Here is a 15,863-nt window from a genome sequence, read left to right on the forward strand (position 1 = left end):
AGCCTTCACCTCAGTAAAAGAACTAAAACAACCATTTCAAGAACATAGAACCAAACTAGGTGTTAAAACACAGAATAAATATGTTGAAATCAACATTACCTATTTATTGAATTTGAAAGTTACATTTCTTAAAGATGCTTTCTTTTTTTCCGTTGTATAATTTTCACTTCTTTGTCAAAAATTGGGTGTTCATAGGGGTGTGAACTAATATCCGGGTCTTCAATTCGATTCCATTGGTCAATGTCTCTGTTTTTATGCCAATACCAAGCTGTTTTCATTACTGTAGCTATGTATTAGAGCTCTATGTCAGGGATGGTAATGCCTCCGAACAAAAGGTGCTGGCATAACTGGATGTCAACATGTAGAAGAATGAGAATAGATCCATATCTATTGCCAAACACAAAACTCAAGTGCAAATGGGTTAAAAACCTCAATATAAATCCAACCACACTGAACCTGATAGAAGAGAAAGTGGTAAGTAGCCTTCAATGCATGGGCACATTAGACCACCTCCGAAATATAATGCCAGCACAGACACTGAGAGCAACAATAAATAAATGGGCCCTCCTGAAACTGAGAAGCTTCTGTAAAGCAAAGACACAGTCAATAAGACAAAAATGCACCCTACTGAATGGTCAATAATTAGTCTTCTGTAACAATCAGATTCATAGATATGTTTGATATATTTTAAGATCATACAGAGATATATTTTAGATAGATAAATGTTCTTCAAACACTTCAAAAATCTATAGAATATGGCATTTAAAGTATTTTGCTAATATAAGGCATTTCATGAGAAGGAGACACATCTACTCCTGGCAGCACCAATGTATTTCACAAAAGGATGGTGGGCATCAACGAAAATCTGCATAGAATTTGCTTTCAGTGAGGCAACACTAGCCATTTGGGCAAAAAATTGCTTTTGCCTTGAGTGTTTGAAAGTATGTTATACAGACTGTATAGGCAAGACAGAAAAAAAAAGACTTGCACTTCACCAAGACACGGCAGGGCAGTCCTTGGAGATTCCCATTTCACAGAGTAGTCTGCCTTACATTCTGTAGGAAACAGAGGAAAGCAACTGATGACCTTTGTCAATACAACGTGTGACTGTCCTTCCCTTCAGATTTCCTGGTTCACTGAAAAGTCTGCCAGATATTCTAGGCTTGTAGGTCAAAGATGAGTGCTTCAAAGTTGCCAAACAGCTTATGTGATTGTCCAAGCAACCAGATATCTACGTTGTTAGGTAACATTACATCTTCCTTCTGGGATCTTTGATGGAGTTAAAAACTAAATAATTAGAGTTATAGTTTTCTTTAGTTATGATAGAAAATATATTAGGTATAAAATGTTGGAATCATGTTCACAGTAACCATTCCTGCCATATATATATATATATATATATATATATATATATATATATATTGAAAATGGAAATATTATCATATTAACAGTCCATTTTCAGGCATAATATAAAAATAATTTCATTCCATAAGTATGTGGATATTAACTTGTATTTAAATGTCATATAGGGTGTCTGATTCAAAATTAGCTATAATGAATTTTATAAAATGCTGGAATGACTAAGATGAGATAGATAATGCAATATTTTCTCTGAATTTGCTAAATAAAATGGACAAAATATTGTAAAGGTCATAGTTGCTTTTGTTGTATTTAGTTTTACTATATTAAACTTTAAAACTTTTTGTTTCAATTAAAATGAAAAGGGGAAAATAATGTGAAATATTAATTTAAAATGTTTTACTTTTACTTATGTTGTAGAATATTTGTTTAATGATGCAAAGATGTGCTGCAATATTTTATGCTGCATTTGTTTAACTCTGAGAAGCTGTGTTACTTTGTCTGCCCAAAGTACCTGATTGGTCTAATAAAGAGCTGAACAACCAATAACTAGGCATATGTACTCCGGAATGCATAATTATACCCTGCTGTGCTCAGCATATTCTATCCAGGAGCCATATATTTATTCCCAAATGCTTGGGAAGAATGACTTTTTCTGATTTTTTTGTAGTGTTTATCTTTCAGGCTTTAGAGCAGGTAGGGGGAAAATGGTCCACAAAGAGATGAGAATGACTTAGTCTGATTTTGTTGTAATCTGTGCTGAAACCAGGACATCTAGCGTCTGGTCCAGATCATTTTGTTTTAGCCATGTTTAGGCATAGTATAATTTTTAATAAGGTATTCCAATAACAATTAAGTCAGTCCACAGTGCACAACTTTTAACATTTTTAACAACTGTTATTTTGAATAACAACTTTTAAGACATTTACACTGAGATTCAAAAGTACATCAGATTTCTTTCACAAGAATGGGAACTGCTGTCTCAGAGATACTGCCCATGATTTAGTGTTTAGAAAGCTTGTGTTAAGGTAAACATAGTACTGATGGGTGTTAAGACTGGCCTGGTCTCAAGATAACAAAGGAGTCACTTAGCCTTTGTAAAACACAAGTGACATCATTCGTAAGGGTGGGGTTTATGGTCTGTAAATGATGCTCCAGGTTTAGGGAGAAAGGGCTTGAAGAAAAACTAATTCTGGAAAATACAGACTAGTCTATCTCATCAAACAGTAATGGATCACCTAATTGTAAGAATACATCATTCCTAGCATTCCAGGGAGAGTGGTAAGCTGTGTGTTTAATTTTCCTGGTTTCTCCAGTGCTTTGCTATTTGCACAAGGCATTTTTGTCCTGTACATGTTTTTGTTCTGGTAGATGTGAAAACAAGGTTGGGAAGCATAGCAAAGAACAACATGGAACAATTAATCATGCCAGTAACAGGTTCTGCCTCAAATTTCTTATAGTAACATGGAAGTGGCCTCAAATAGGAAGTTTATTCTTTGAGAATATTCATAGACAGAGCTTAGAACAATGAAAAAAGAGCAAGGAAATTTCATAAAAGAACAGATATATGTCAGGTTTATTCAAATATTTATTTATATGCAGAACATAATACAATGCTGCTACAAATGTTTGCTTAATATAATATAATATTCTCATTATTATGCAAGTAGCTTATGTATCCCTAAGTTTAACTTCAATGTGTGATTAATATTGCCCAGATATTTCTTCATTAAGTGAATTATTTATATAATTTTGACCAGCATTTAGTTTCCTGCCATCTAGTGCTCTCCTAGTGCTTACTTGACATAGTAGGTTTTATTTTTTTAAAATAATCTGTTCTATAGGCTTTAGCCTTTGCGTTGATTAAATGTTACTCATAAATTATTTTTAAATTCTTGTCACTACTTTTTTTAAAATGACTCCAGAAAGTGGATTTTAATCTTTCCTGTGCTGTGAGTCTCACTAAGATGTGTTTCACTGATGTGAAAGAAATTGATCTTCTCGGGCTGGAGACATGGCTCAGAGGTTAAGAGCATTGCCTGCTCGTCCAAAGGACCTGAGTTCAATTCCCAGCAACCACATGGTGGCTCAAAACCACCTGTAATGAGGTCTGGTGCCCTCTTCTGGCCTGCACCACAGACAGAATATTGTATACATAATAAATAAATAAATAAATAAATAAATACTTAAAAAAAAAAGAAATTGATCTTCTCGTGATGGTTTTACTCTTGACCCAATTTTCAATAGATTATTTATGGTATCTTGTGTTAAACAAAGAAGCACAGCTGCATTACCTGTTACAACAGTGGCCTGACCTTAGAACTGAAAAGTAAATGAGTTGCTTTATTGCCGTGTTGTCTGGAAGACTTGGCCTGCTACCTTTGTCTTACTGTTTAGCGATTTATATATGAGGTAGCAATTTGACTATCAGCAGAGAGAGGTTTGGAGTTTTAGCATGGGGAATAAAATGCTGCTCTTTGGATTATCTTGCATCCTTCTTGCTTATTATACTTATATACCCATACCAGAAAACTTTGAAGAACCCTGGAAAGTGAGACTCATAGATATTCTTGCGAAAATAGCAACGCTCACGGTAATATATTTTTCCTGGGAAATTGGGAGGCCTTGTTACAAATGAAGTGTATTGAGTCAGTATTTTGAGAGAGACTTTGCTCTTTCAAATGCTTTACTTACCAAATAATATTATAGTTTATGTAGTTAACATTTGAGTTAATTGCTAACATGCTTTATTATCTAATGAAGATGCAATGTTTGTAAATGTGTACTTCTAAAGTTAAGTATATACTGACAGCAAAAATAACCAGGATTACTAAAGGAATATTTGAGTAATTGTTCAGATGCTTGAAAATATTTGATGGCTCTCAGAAAGACTCGTATGTCTTCTTAAGCTCACATGTAAAATCATTCATATCATAAAATTTTGATTTATTTTTCTCCTTCTACTGTTTTAGTATCTTTTTTTTCTTTTTAAGTAGTTCTTAGGCTTCCTATATTCAAAATTGTACACTCTCGTTCCCAAAGAAAGTTTATATTTTATTTACATTTACCAATTTTAAGTGTGTTAATAGTTTGTCAAATGGTGATGATGATTTCAATACAGGTTTATCTAAGTTCTGTGTTAATGTTAAAATAAAGTATCTTTTAATAATCAGAAAACATCACGACAGTGGCATTTATTTCTGACTTTTTCATATCACTTTATAATTATTTGTGGGAGCTATCTGGCTGTCATATCTTCTTTTGCATTAGTCTGCTGGGGGAGCCCATCTGGGAAGCTCACTGGCAAGCTGCACTGCATCTTCCTGGGCAGAGAGTGTGCTGTGTGACACACGTGCTTCCTGACATGTCTCAGAGGCATTCTGATGCTCAAGGGCCACATCTTGGCACTTGCTACTGCTGTTTTCTATATTAGGTCTGTGTTGCTAGGATGCAGATTTTATAATGACACATTCAAAAACTGAACTCAAGAGTACACCATGTTATTTTTTACCAAAATGTACGTCTGTCTGGAAGTCTTATAGGTACTCTGGGAAGAGGAAGGTTTAGGGAGAACACATGCACAAACAGGTGAATTATCTTGTGTTACAAGGCCCCAGTAAATGCTTACATATTATTTGATTTGGTCATTGCACATCTCATGCAGATAATAGGAGCATCTATGAGGTGATACGTGCAAGTGCCTTGTCGTGTTTGGAAGACATTGTATTTCAGCCATCTTTCCCTTCTGTGTTTCCATACCTTTCTTCTCCATCTTCTGAGATGTGCATTTCTCCTTTGGTGAAGGATGTGCTATTCACACTATAGCATTATTGCAGCACTTACTCTTTTTCCCATTGCATCTTTATGTGAATTTAGTGTTACTAAAATTAAAAAAATGCATGCATTTGAATTTTGTTTTGATAGGCCACATTTTTTGAAAATATGGGTCTAATGAAATTTGAAGATTTTTTCTTCGTATTAATGAGAACTCAAAATATAGAGGCAATTTCAGATGAAAACCTTACAGTGATTGACACAGACTTCAGTAACATTCCTGTTCGTCTGTATTTGCCAAAAAGAAAGTCTGAAAGACAGAGACCAGCTGTCATTTACATTCATGGTGGTGCTTTTGTCACGGGAAGCTGCAGTAAGTGTATTTTGTAATGTGTGTTTTAATTTGATTGCAATTGCTATGTGAAATGCAATACTCTGCATCTCATGATCTTGTTACACGTACTCCTGCAATGAGTTAATTTTTCCATTGAGCATTTAACAGTAGTCATTATGTTTTATATAATAAATTCACTTAAATTAATTGGTTTTTACTTACAAATTTTGCATTGATTTCTGCTAAGATTTTAATCATAATAAACTTATTTTGTCCCTACCTCTTGATATAACAACTAAATTCAATCCATAGTTAATTTATTTAAAAAATATTGTAAACAAGAATACGCTAATTGATTTTAACTACAATTAAAATTTTCAATTATGTTCAAAGCTGCAATTTAAAGTGTATTTTAAAGCCTAAACTTCTTATTATGAAAAAGATCATTTAAAATATTATCGTGCGAGGTATATTAGGCTTTAGGTAAACTAAAGTCCCTTTATTAAAAAGTCTGAAACTCTAAAAGATCGTTAAAGATAGATGAATTAAGGTGACTACCTAAATTTATGAATATTATAATAATGAGTATAATATGATCTTCAACATACTTCTAGAGTTCTGATTTATTGCCAATTTTATGGTATGGACATGGTTACTTTGAGAGAGTCAAGTCATAAACTTTTTCCTCTCCTGTAAAGTAAAATATAAATTCTATGAAAGGACAGCTTGCTACTATTTAAGCTTTGGGACTGTGATCATCACCACTGCTCGTCAGTCACTGTCTGTGAGGCAATGCCTGGTGTAGTCCTTCAGTACTGCTCAGCCACAGCCTCCTCCAGATGTAACTGACCACAGAAATGAGAGGCAGGAAAGCAGTCACAGTGCACCAGGCTGTGAAACTGGAGTCAGGTGAAGCTGGCAACACAGGAAGCCAGAGCAAGTTTTCTGAGAATCCCAAACAGGTCATCAAGGCACAGCAAGCTTCTTTCATTGTGACCTAGCAAGAGTCTTCTCTTCTGGCCTGGGTTAGGACGGATTTAGTGGGTAGGAGTTAAGGAAGGTTTTCTAACTCCAGTGGAGATTTTTTTACATGTGGTGGCCAAAGTGTAGACTGCAAGATTTTCATTAAGTAATCACAATTCTGATTTCTCTTAGGATTCATAGATGTGTCTAGGTTTCCATTGCCTGGCATTTACACAGCTCTGTTCTCTATTTATGTCTGTCATTTCAGAGATGCGGCCCTATGATTTCATGAACCGAATGACGGCCAGCAGACTTGATGCTGTTGTGGTGGCCCCAGAGTAAGAGACTGGCTATTTTTAGTATCGTGCCCTTGCCCTCCCACCTAAGATAGTTTACAGAACAAGTTGCAAAATCCGCAGTGGTGGCTGGATTGCTGCTAGGAAATTTGGGGTTAAAATTGTTTTCTTAACCTTATAATATCAAAATTTCCTCAACAAAACTCCATTTTGCATTCATCTCTGCCATGGTAGACTCTTATGAGAAGCAGAGATGTGAACATCTTTGCCAATAGATCAGTGGCAGCTTTAAGAACATAAATACTACTTAGGTAATACGTACGCCTATAGTGTATATTCATCATACCTAAGGGGATAATAAGAAAGATGCTTGTTAGTACCTGGCTGCTAAGTCCCAAAATAATCACACAGAAACTGTATTAATTAAATCACTGCTTGGCCCATTAGCTCTAGCTTCTTATTGGCTAACTCTCACATATTAATTTAACCCATTTCTATTAATCTGTGTATTGCCATGTGGCTGTGGCTTACCAGCTGAAGTTAGGCTGTCTGTCTCTGGCTTCTCTCTGACACTGCCCTTCTTTCTCCCAGCATTCAGTTTAGTCTTCCATTCCTACTTAAGTTCTGCCCTGCTATAGGTCCAAAGCAATTCTATTCATTAATTATGATGACAGCATACAGAGGGAAATCCCACATCATGAGGGGTAGAAGCAATCAATATATGTTAGAGTCATTTTTGGGCCAAGTAATATCAATTAGAACAAATGTTGGAAACCACTCAAACATCTCAAGAACCTTTTCAATGACAACACTTATTAATTCATGAGTTTTGTTCAAATGTTCAACAATACACTAGAAAGTTGATTGTCTGCTATTGTTTTATGACCTTTTGGGTATATTCTATACTTCTTATGCCTCATTATGAGGTTGGAGAAAATTGGCTGTTCCCTCCGAATTTTATAACATGGGAATGGATTTACAAAATTATAGATTTTTGCAGAAACATTATAAAGAATTTTTTCTGACAGTATAATAAAGTCAGGTAGCATGAACTAGCAGGTTCAGTACTCTCGTGCTCATAGCCAATGCTTTAAAGCAAGTGGATCAGTTATGTTTGAGAAATTTTTAATGTATAGTTGTAACGTAACTGTGCCTTTATCATTATAATTTAACCAACTTTATCACGTTATAATTTACATAAGACTTTTTTAAAATATTTATTTATTTATTATGTATACAATATTCTGTCCATGTGTATGTCTGCAGGCCAGATGAGGGCACCAGACCTCATTACAGATGGTTGTGAGCCACCATGTCGTTGCTGGGAATTGAACTCAGGACCTTTGGAAGAGCAGGCAATGCCCTTAACCACTGAGCCATCTCTCCTGCCCAATTTACATAAGATTTTAAGAGAGTAAAATTATATCTAGTTTAAGGATTCTAAAATATTGCAGGCAACCTTTGTTCTTCACCATTATTTAAAATTGTATTTTGATGTTTCATGGTTGATATTATGCTCTTTTTAAACATTTAGACACACCTTAAAATTTAAAAATTCACAAGGACTATCTGAATAATATTGTTTATTATAGAAATATAAATAATTCAAAAATTCTAATGCAAATTGTAAGAATAAAAAAAATAGAGCATTTAGGACATGATTCCATAAAAGAACGCACAGGGAGATGGGATTAAGGATGAGGAAGTGAAGATATTATATATTTTGTCTAATGAATCACAGTATATTAATAATACTCATTGAAATAGCTTACATATCCACATATCAAACTGCTTATTTTAATTCAAATCCTCATGCTTAGGAAATGAATTCTACAATTCTATGAAATTTTGGCCAAATAAGTTTCTAATTGAAGACAACTACCAACACTTTGCTCTCAGGATTTGTGATTTTAAATTTCTTGAATAATCTAATCCATGATCATGAATTGCTTTTGAGTCACCAACTCCATTTTCAGGGCTTGGTGAAGTTACAGGCTTCATGAGGGTGAAAATACATGCTATCTTATTCTTCTCCTCATTGCACTAATATAAAAAAACACTTCTAAACCAGAATCTGTGTCTTATTTTAAAATAGAAGTTATTTATTAGTAAGCCTAGGTTTATTTGATGGGTTTAAAGGTTCAAAGTAGGGCCAAAATTTATTTATATATCTGCTAGTATATTTTAGAGATAATTAGATACTTTAGCCTAATCATAAGTTCTTTGTTTCTCTTTTGTTTGTTTGTTTGATTTCCCTCTAAAGCTTCAGGCTTGCTCCTCAGTATCTATTCCCAGCTGCCATTGAAGATTGTATTGTTGCGATCAAGTTCTTTCTCCAGGATAAAGTTCTGGAAAAATATGGAGTGGATCCTGCTCACATCTGTATTTCAGGAGACAGCTCTGGGGGTGGCCTGGCAGGATCAGTGACTCAACTGGTATGTTATGTGTGTTATGTATGATTGGAACCAGCAAAATTTAGTCCTAACTCAAAGGAGGTACTTTAGTTATTGTGTCTGAATGATGTTTTTCCTGTAATCTATAAAATGTAACATAACCAAATAATTTATTCTTTTGCATTATTTTAGATTTAGATGTGGCTGTAGTCAAGAAATTAGGTGATGTAGCATAAGAATTTCATAATCCTATTCTGTGTGTGTGTGTGTGTGTGTGTGTGTGTGTGTGTGTGTGTGTGCACATGTGCTTAGTGGGCACTGAATCTAAGGATATATGTTCCCCAGACAAATGATCTACCATAGAACTACGGAACTACCTCTTTTTAAGCTCTTTTTGAGTTGGTTTCTTGTTAAGCATCCCAGGCTGAATTTGAATCTGTTCTGTATTATGGCTATGCCATGAGCTTGCAATCTCTCCCCATCAGCCGCCAGCTACTTGGAATATAGTCACACCATCGAGTCTACATTATCATAGTATTTTTTTAAAAAAATACACAACAATAACTATGAACAATTGTTTAGTATAAGTTTTATTGCTAGCTTTTCAAAGATAAATTATAAAATTTGTTTGAATTTGGTGTCATTGTATTGATGCAAATTGATTACTTTCTTGTCTCTCTGACTAGAAGACCTAATAAGAAAAGGGTAGAAGAAAATGAGTTATTTGGACTTATGGTTTGACATGGTACAGAAACTGAAGGCAGAAAATCCATGGCAGTGGGAGGAGTTTATCTCTGTGGAGCAGACAAGTGAAGCTGTTTTAATACATTTTTTGTGGACATACAGCAAGAGTCATGGAGCAGAAGCAATGGAGGAATGGTGCGCAGTGACTTATTCCTGGTGGCTTATTCAGCCTGCTTGCTTCTATCATCGAGGATTACCTGTACAGGGGTAGAACCTCCTACAGTGGGCTGGGCAGAAAAATCTCTTGTTTAGAAAATCTTCAGTCTCATCCACAGAATAAACCTACAAAGACATTTCCTTTTTTTTCCCCTCTCAAATAAATCTAGCCTGTGTCAAACTGACAAAACAAAATGAAAGACAAACCAGCCAGAGCTCCTGAACGCTTGTCAGCTTAACGCACAGGCACATCATTATTTAACGGCAACCTTCCCTTTCTTGTTTATGCCCAACATGTCATATTAATATCATTATATCAATATGAAACACATAGCAACTTTGAAAGTCCCACAATCTTTACAAATTCAAAGACGTTGATGGTTTTCACTCTAAAATTCTCAGTTTCTCTAAAATTTCAAAGTCTATTCCTGTGGGTTCCCAAAAGATCCTAAATGAATTAAATACTTTCATATTCCAAGAAGGAAGAATTAGAGCAATGTCTCAATCAGAACAACGTGAAATAAAAGTCCAAAATAGGAAAACTTGGGGTTAGACACTGCAAGGTCACTATATAGGCTCCAAAGGTCTTGCCACAGCACATGTAATAATTTTCATTGGACATTTTATATCCCACGTAACTAAAGAAGATTAAATTTACTTAAATCATGAAATATGATAGGTGAAGACATTGGATTCTAGATTAGCAGGCAGTATAGGGGAGGACGTGTGGCTATTAGTATTAATATATTTGTGACAAAACGTGTTAAGTTGCACACCAGCAACAATTAAGGATAATGGGATATTTTAGATTAATCTCTCCCTCCCTCCATCCTCCGTGTTTCCTTCCATTGCTCTATGTAACCACAGAAACGATTCTATGCTGGTTATGGCATGCTAAGACCTGCTCTGATAGTGCCTACCAGCAGGTCCTCTCCTGGCCTGCAGTCATCCTGTATATCCTGCTTTGTCACTCAGAGTGACATGAGTGGCATGAGGAATCTCTGCTAAACCATTGCCTCTCCTGCTTCTCCAACCCTGGGGTGTCTCTTAAAATTTATAAAGGCATCTTCACGAAAAGTCTAGAAATAATTGAAGCAATTTATGACACAGTGCTTACTATACACCTCTTTGCCTGAGCTGTCTAATCTAACTGAGGAGGCAGAGGATAGCAATCTAACTGCAGTGGTTTTCCTTCTGAGGTTCTAGGGCAAGGGCAGTGGGAGAGAGGGTCTCGATGTTTATACAAGATTTAACACCACATTGACTCTGGGGTAAGAGTGACCACTCCCCCCGCCAAAGCATGGGTGTGACGTGGACAACTGCATCCACATAAAGCCTGAGAGAGCTTGGGAATTAATTCTAGACAAAAAAGAATAGAGTTAAACACAGCTTATTGATAGCAGCATTTTCTCAGGTGGGCTCTGTTTGCTAGACACAAATGTGTCTCATTTAAGAGAGGCTTCCTGATTAAGCTTCAGCTGTAAAACCTTGCAGCTCTTTTAAAAAGCCCTGCCATGAAACATTTAAATGGTATTGATGAGAAGCTGACTGCATGCTTTTTGGTTTTCAGCCATAGCAGGAAAAAAGCTGTGCCATTTTAAAATGCTGGCTTTCTGGGCTACCCTGCCAGCACAAACTCTGACTCTTTTAGGCAGGAGGCCTGGCTACAGAGCATTTTAATGCGGTTTTTGAGCAGACTGCTGCAGCTTGCTTGGTGGCAGGGACCTTGAAACACCATAGAGTTGTGGCAATAGAAAGCTATGGAATGGGCTGGATCCAGCCGTCAAAGGCATGGCTTTAATGCTCTCCATATTGCTTAGCAAATTAAAGACTCACATGGTATAGAAAAAGAGAGATATACAGTAAAAAGAGATTCAAAGATGAAGAAAGCCACTAAATATTTACAGTGTGTTAAAAACATATGCAGGCTTGGGAGAGAAAAGAAAAAGTGAAAAGTCTTTAAAGGAGAGAGAGAGAGAGAGAGAGAGAGAGAGAGAGAGAGTAGTTGGGTGTGGTGGCACACACCTTTAATCCCAACACTTGGAAGACCAGCAGGCAGACCTCAGTGAGTTCACAGTGTGGTGGCACTCCTTTAATCCCAACACTTAGGGAGGCAGAGGCTCACAGGTCTCTGTGAGTTCAATGACACCCTGGTCTACAGAGGGAGTTCCAGGACAGCCAGATATACACAGAAAAACTCTGTCTCAAAAAGTCAACAATTAAAAATAAAAATAAAAAATAGAGGTTATAAACTAAAGCCTTGTAAAGTTGAAAAATAAACAGAGAGTCTGGATACTGTATGTTATTATGTTCTCTTTGAATTGTTTGAATGCTGAGGAAGGAGCAACAGCAGCCAAAAGATATTTGTTTATAAATGCTGCTGTGAGATGTGAAAGGTTGGAAAAGGCAATGGTTTTGCTAAGATGTCTCCGATCTGGACCCCTTTGACCAAGGCAGAGCCCACGGGCTCTCTGGCTTCTCAATGTATGAAACATTTGTTGTTACTCCACAGAGCTGATAAGACCAGGCAGTGAGACGTCTTCCAGTACTCTTCTCTTGCTTAAGAAGGACCCTTAAGCCTGTTCACCAGAGCTTCTGGGGGATCTGGCAGGTGATATTCTGGGAGTGTTTTAGTACACTAGGAGTCACTATTTTGGGTTTTATAATAATAAAGAACTGCAGTTTTAGGAAGGAATTAGAGATAAGGACAAACTTCCTCATATCTTTGCATTTGAAGAAGTAACTGTGTGGCTCAGATTAGTGTTAGAGATACCTCCAATTCCCCGACTCTTGTCTCTACCTTGGCTCTTTTCTATTTTCTAACCCATAAACGCACTGGTATGTCTTTGTTTCTTTTGATTTAAAGTCTGTGGAGCTTGAAGTATTCCCGAGAAAGCCACTAGTCTCTCTTAATTTCTTAATTCAATTTAATTCATTTTTTTTCTTGTCTTGTTTTGTTTCTGTGTGGATCCATGTTCATGGGAGTATATGTGTGTCAGTTTGCCCTTGTGTGTACATATGTATGGTGAGCATGTGGAAGTCAGCAGTTCCCTCATTTGCTTTCCATCTTTTTTCTTTCTTTCTTTCCAAAATAGAGTCTCACTGTGTAATGTTTGTGAGCCTGGAAATTTCCAGCAAACCAGTTTGGCCTTGAAAATCATAATTTTTCATACAAGTACTTTCACTGTCCCTGGACCTTATCAGGATTATCTATCAGATTAAATGGCCAGTGAGGTCAGGAGACATGTCTTTCTTCACCCTAGCACTGGAGGCTAGGCTGACACTATGCCCAGGTCCATAGACTTGTTCTAGCAAAGATTTTAAACTGAGCCATCTCCCCAGATTTCACTTAATTAATAAGTTTCTCCTATATTTTGACGAACCAAGGAAAGTTTATATTGCAGTATAATCTCCCTGCTTCAAGCACCAACCATGGGCGTTTACTCAACTGGGGACTATTCTAGTTTTTAAATGGAAGATCACGTGCAGGCATTAACTCAACTGGACACTATGCCTGTTTATATGCAGAAAAGTTATTTGGCTCAGTCTCAGTTTTACTGTTGTGTTCACTGCTACTTATTCTCTCAACTTTCTGAAACACTGCATTTTATTTGGAAAATTACCAGCCTAAAGCCACTGGTAGGAGAGCTGTAAAACACTCTTCCTTTTTTTTCTGAACTTGCAGGACTTCTTCTTCTTCTTCTTCTTCTTCTTCTTCTTCTTCTTCTTCTTCTTCTTCTCCTTCTCCTCCTCCTCCTCCTCCTCCTCCTCCTCTTCCTCCTCTTTCTCCTCCTCCTCCTTCTCTCCCCTCCTCTTCCTCGTCTCTGCTCCTCCTCCTCTCTCCTCCTCTTCTTCTTCTTGGTGTGTGCTGGGGGGAACGTTTCAAAACAGGGTTTCTCTGTAGTTTTGAACCTGTCCTGGAACTTGCTCTGTAGAGCAGGTTGGCCTTGAACCAACAGAGATTCACTGGTCTTTTCATCCCAAGTGCTGGGAGTAATGGCATGTGCTACCACCGCTGGGCTAAGAACTTTGTACCTATGATGTGTTGTGCATTTTGAAGTTGGTCAGATACTTTCCTTGTGATGTGCTGTTGAGATTTCAACTAGCCCTCTCATTTCATATAAATTCACTTTCTGATGAGGGCATGACCCTGCGCTCAGCACATCCTGAACTTCCTGTGGAGGGATGCAGACACATTTGGGGATGCTGCAGTCTGCTATAAAAGCACACTGCTGCAGGGACCCACTGCAAGGTCTCTCCTTCAGCTTGCTAACTAGGAAATGAAAGGAAGGATCTTCTTATGACTGTAAACTCAGGGCTCTTCCCGTTCCCGGCAGAGACAGATTACACGTGAAACATTCCATTACTTTCTTTTTCTCTTCTGACTGTTGTAAATTATTCTTTGTGTTTTCTGTCATATTATAACACTAGTAGCTAAAGGTGAGGCATATGATAGAATTGTTTTCAACATGTAACAACAAATGTTCATGCTCCATCTGAATGGGTTTTCGACATGCTGTTTTACCATATTCATTGTTTCTGCTATTGTAGATTCCTGTATGTCAACATAAACAAGCTGTGCATGATGACACATGCCTAGGTTAAAACCACATGGGAGGCTAACACAGGAGGACAGTATGTGATAGATAGATAAAAACAACTTGTCACCAAAAACTAAAAGTATTTTAGAATATAGCCATTCTGCCATCTCTAGTAGAATTCTCCAGCTCAAGGTCTTGTTTGGATGCCAAGTATGAAGAAGATGGAATGAGAGTCTCATTTTTGAAACCATGAGTAAATATTATGAGAGCAATACTCAGATACTATTTCAGTTTAATAAATTTATTTACCTCAGGACATCAAAACATAGTTACCTATTCTTTTTTGTTAAAGCTGTTGACTCATTAACACTCATCATGTGTTTTATTTACAGCTACAGAATGATCCAGAATACAGAAACAAAATTAAGGCACAGGCCATAATATACCCTAGCCTACAGGGGATTGATACGTGGACGCCATCTTATCGAGAGTATGAAAACGGTCCCTTTTTGTCAAGGAAGTTAGCAATTAAGTTGTCAACCCGATATGTAACAGAAGATGAAGAACTGCCAGAGGCAATACTGAGAAATGAGTACATGCCTGAAGGATCAAGAGACTTGTTCAAGTTTGTGAACTGGAGTCACTTCCTTCCTGAGAGGTATAAGAAGAACCATGTTTATAGGGAGCCCGTTCTTGGGAGGCTGAATGCTACCTATCCAGCACTTCTGGATAGTAGACTGTCACCTTTGTTAGTCAATGACTCCCAATTACAAAATTTGCCATTAACTTATATCATCACATGTGAACATGACATTCTAAGAGATGATGGACTTATTTATGTCACCCGACTCAGAAATGTAGGAGTTCCAGTTACACATGAACACATAGAGGATACAATCCATGGAGCCATATCATTTGTCACAGCACCAATGTATTTACATTCAGGTTTGAGAATAATAGATAAGTATGTAAGTTGGCTACAAGAAAATCTATAAATCAATTGTACATATAGCTATCAGTACATATAGCTAACAATTTCACCCAAAGGTTATAATTTAAAGTATTTTAAAATTAAAGAGTCTGAACATGATTTGAACTTTGGATAAACCTAATTTTAAGTTAGAATAAATATGGTTAGTATATTGGGAAGCTACTTAATTTTGAGACTTTTCAATTCAATAAAATGAAGATATTCATTTTATTGCCATCTTTAACACCATGAGTAGAGATATTCTCTGAGAAATCAAACTGAATAGTTCAGTACTAAAATGTGAATACTATTATATTCAAAAGGGCAGGAGAT

General features: G+C 36.6%; 1 protein-coding gene across 1 annotated transcript; it reads left to right on the plus strand.

The window, feature by feature from the left end:
* The first annotated feature begins 3,814 nt into the window (after positions 1 to 3,814).
* On the plus strand, positions 3,815 to 15,655 carry LOC121453031 (arylacetamide deacetylase-like 2). The gene is made up of 5 exons (XM_041659543.1): positions 3,815 to 3,952; positions 5,284 to 5,506; positions 6,699 to 6,768; positions 8,990 to 9,161; positions 14,953 to 15,655. Exons 1-5 carry the CDS (start codon positions 3,815 to 3,817, stop codon positions 15,553 to 15,555), a joined length of 1,206 nt encoding a protein of 401 aa, XP_041515477.1. The 3' UTR covers positions 15,556 to 15,655.
* The last annotated feature ends 208 nt before the right edge of the window (positions 15,656 to 15,863 follow it).

Source organism: Microtus oregoni, unplaced genomic scaffold (assembly GCF_018167655.1).
Source record: "Microtus oregoni isolate MIOR12 unplaced genomic scaffold, Mior012 000010F_ref0000083, whole genome shotgun sequence".
Taxonomy (NCBI): Eukaryota; Metazoa; Chordata; class Mammalia; order Rodentia; family Cricetidae; genus Microtus; species Microtus oregoni.

What these genes read in the sequence shown, in the direction of transcription:
- LOC121453031 (XM_041659543.1), top strand. Translation starts at nt 3,815, where the DNA reads ATGGGGAATAAAATGCTGCTCTTTGGATTATCTTGCATCCTTCTTGCT. An exon ending in TTTTGTCACGGGAAGCTGCA is followed by an intron (nt 5,507 to 6,698) that starts GTAAGTGTATTT and finishes CTGTCATTTCAG; the next exon opens with AGATGCGGCCCTATGATTTC. An exon ending in GCTGTTGTGGTGGCCCCAGA is followed by an intron (nt 6,769 to 8,989) that starts GTAAGAGACTGG and finishes TTCCCTCTAAAG; the next exon opens with CTTCAGGCTTGCTCCTCAGT.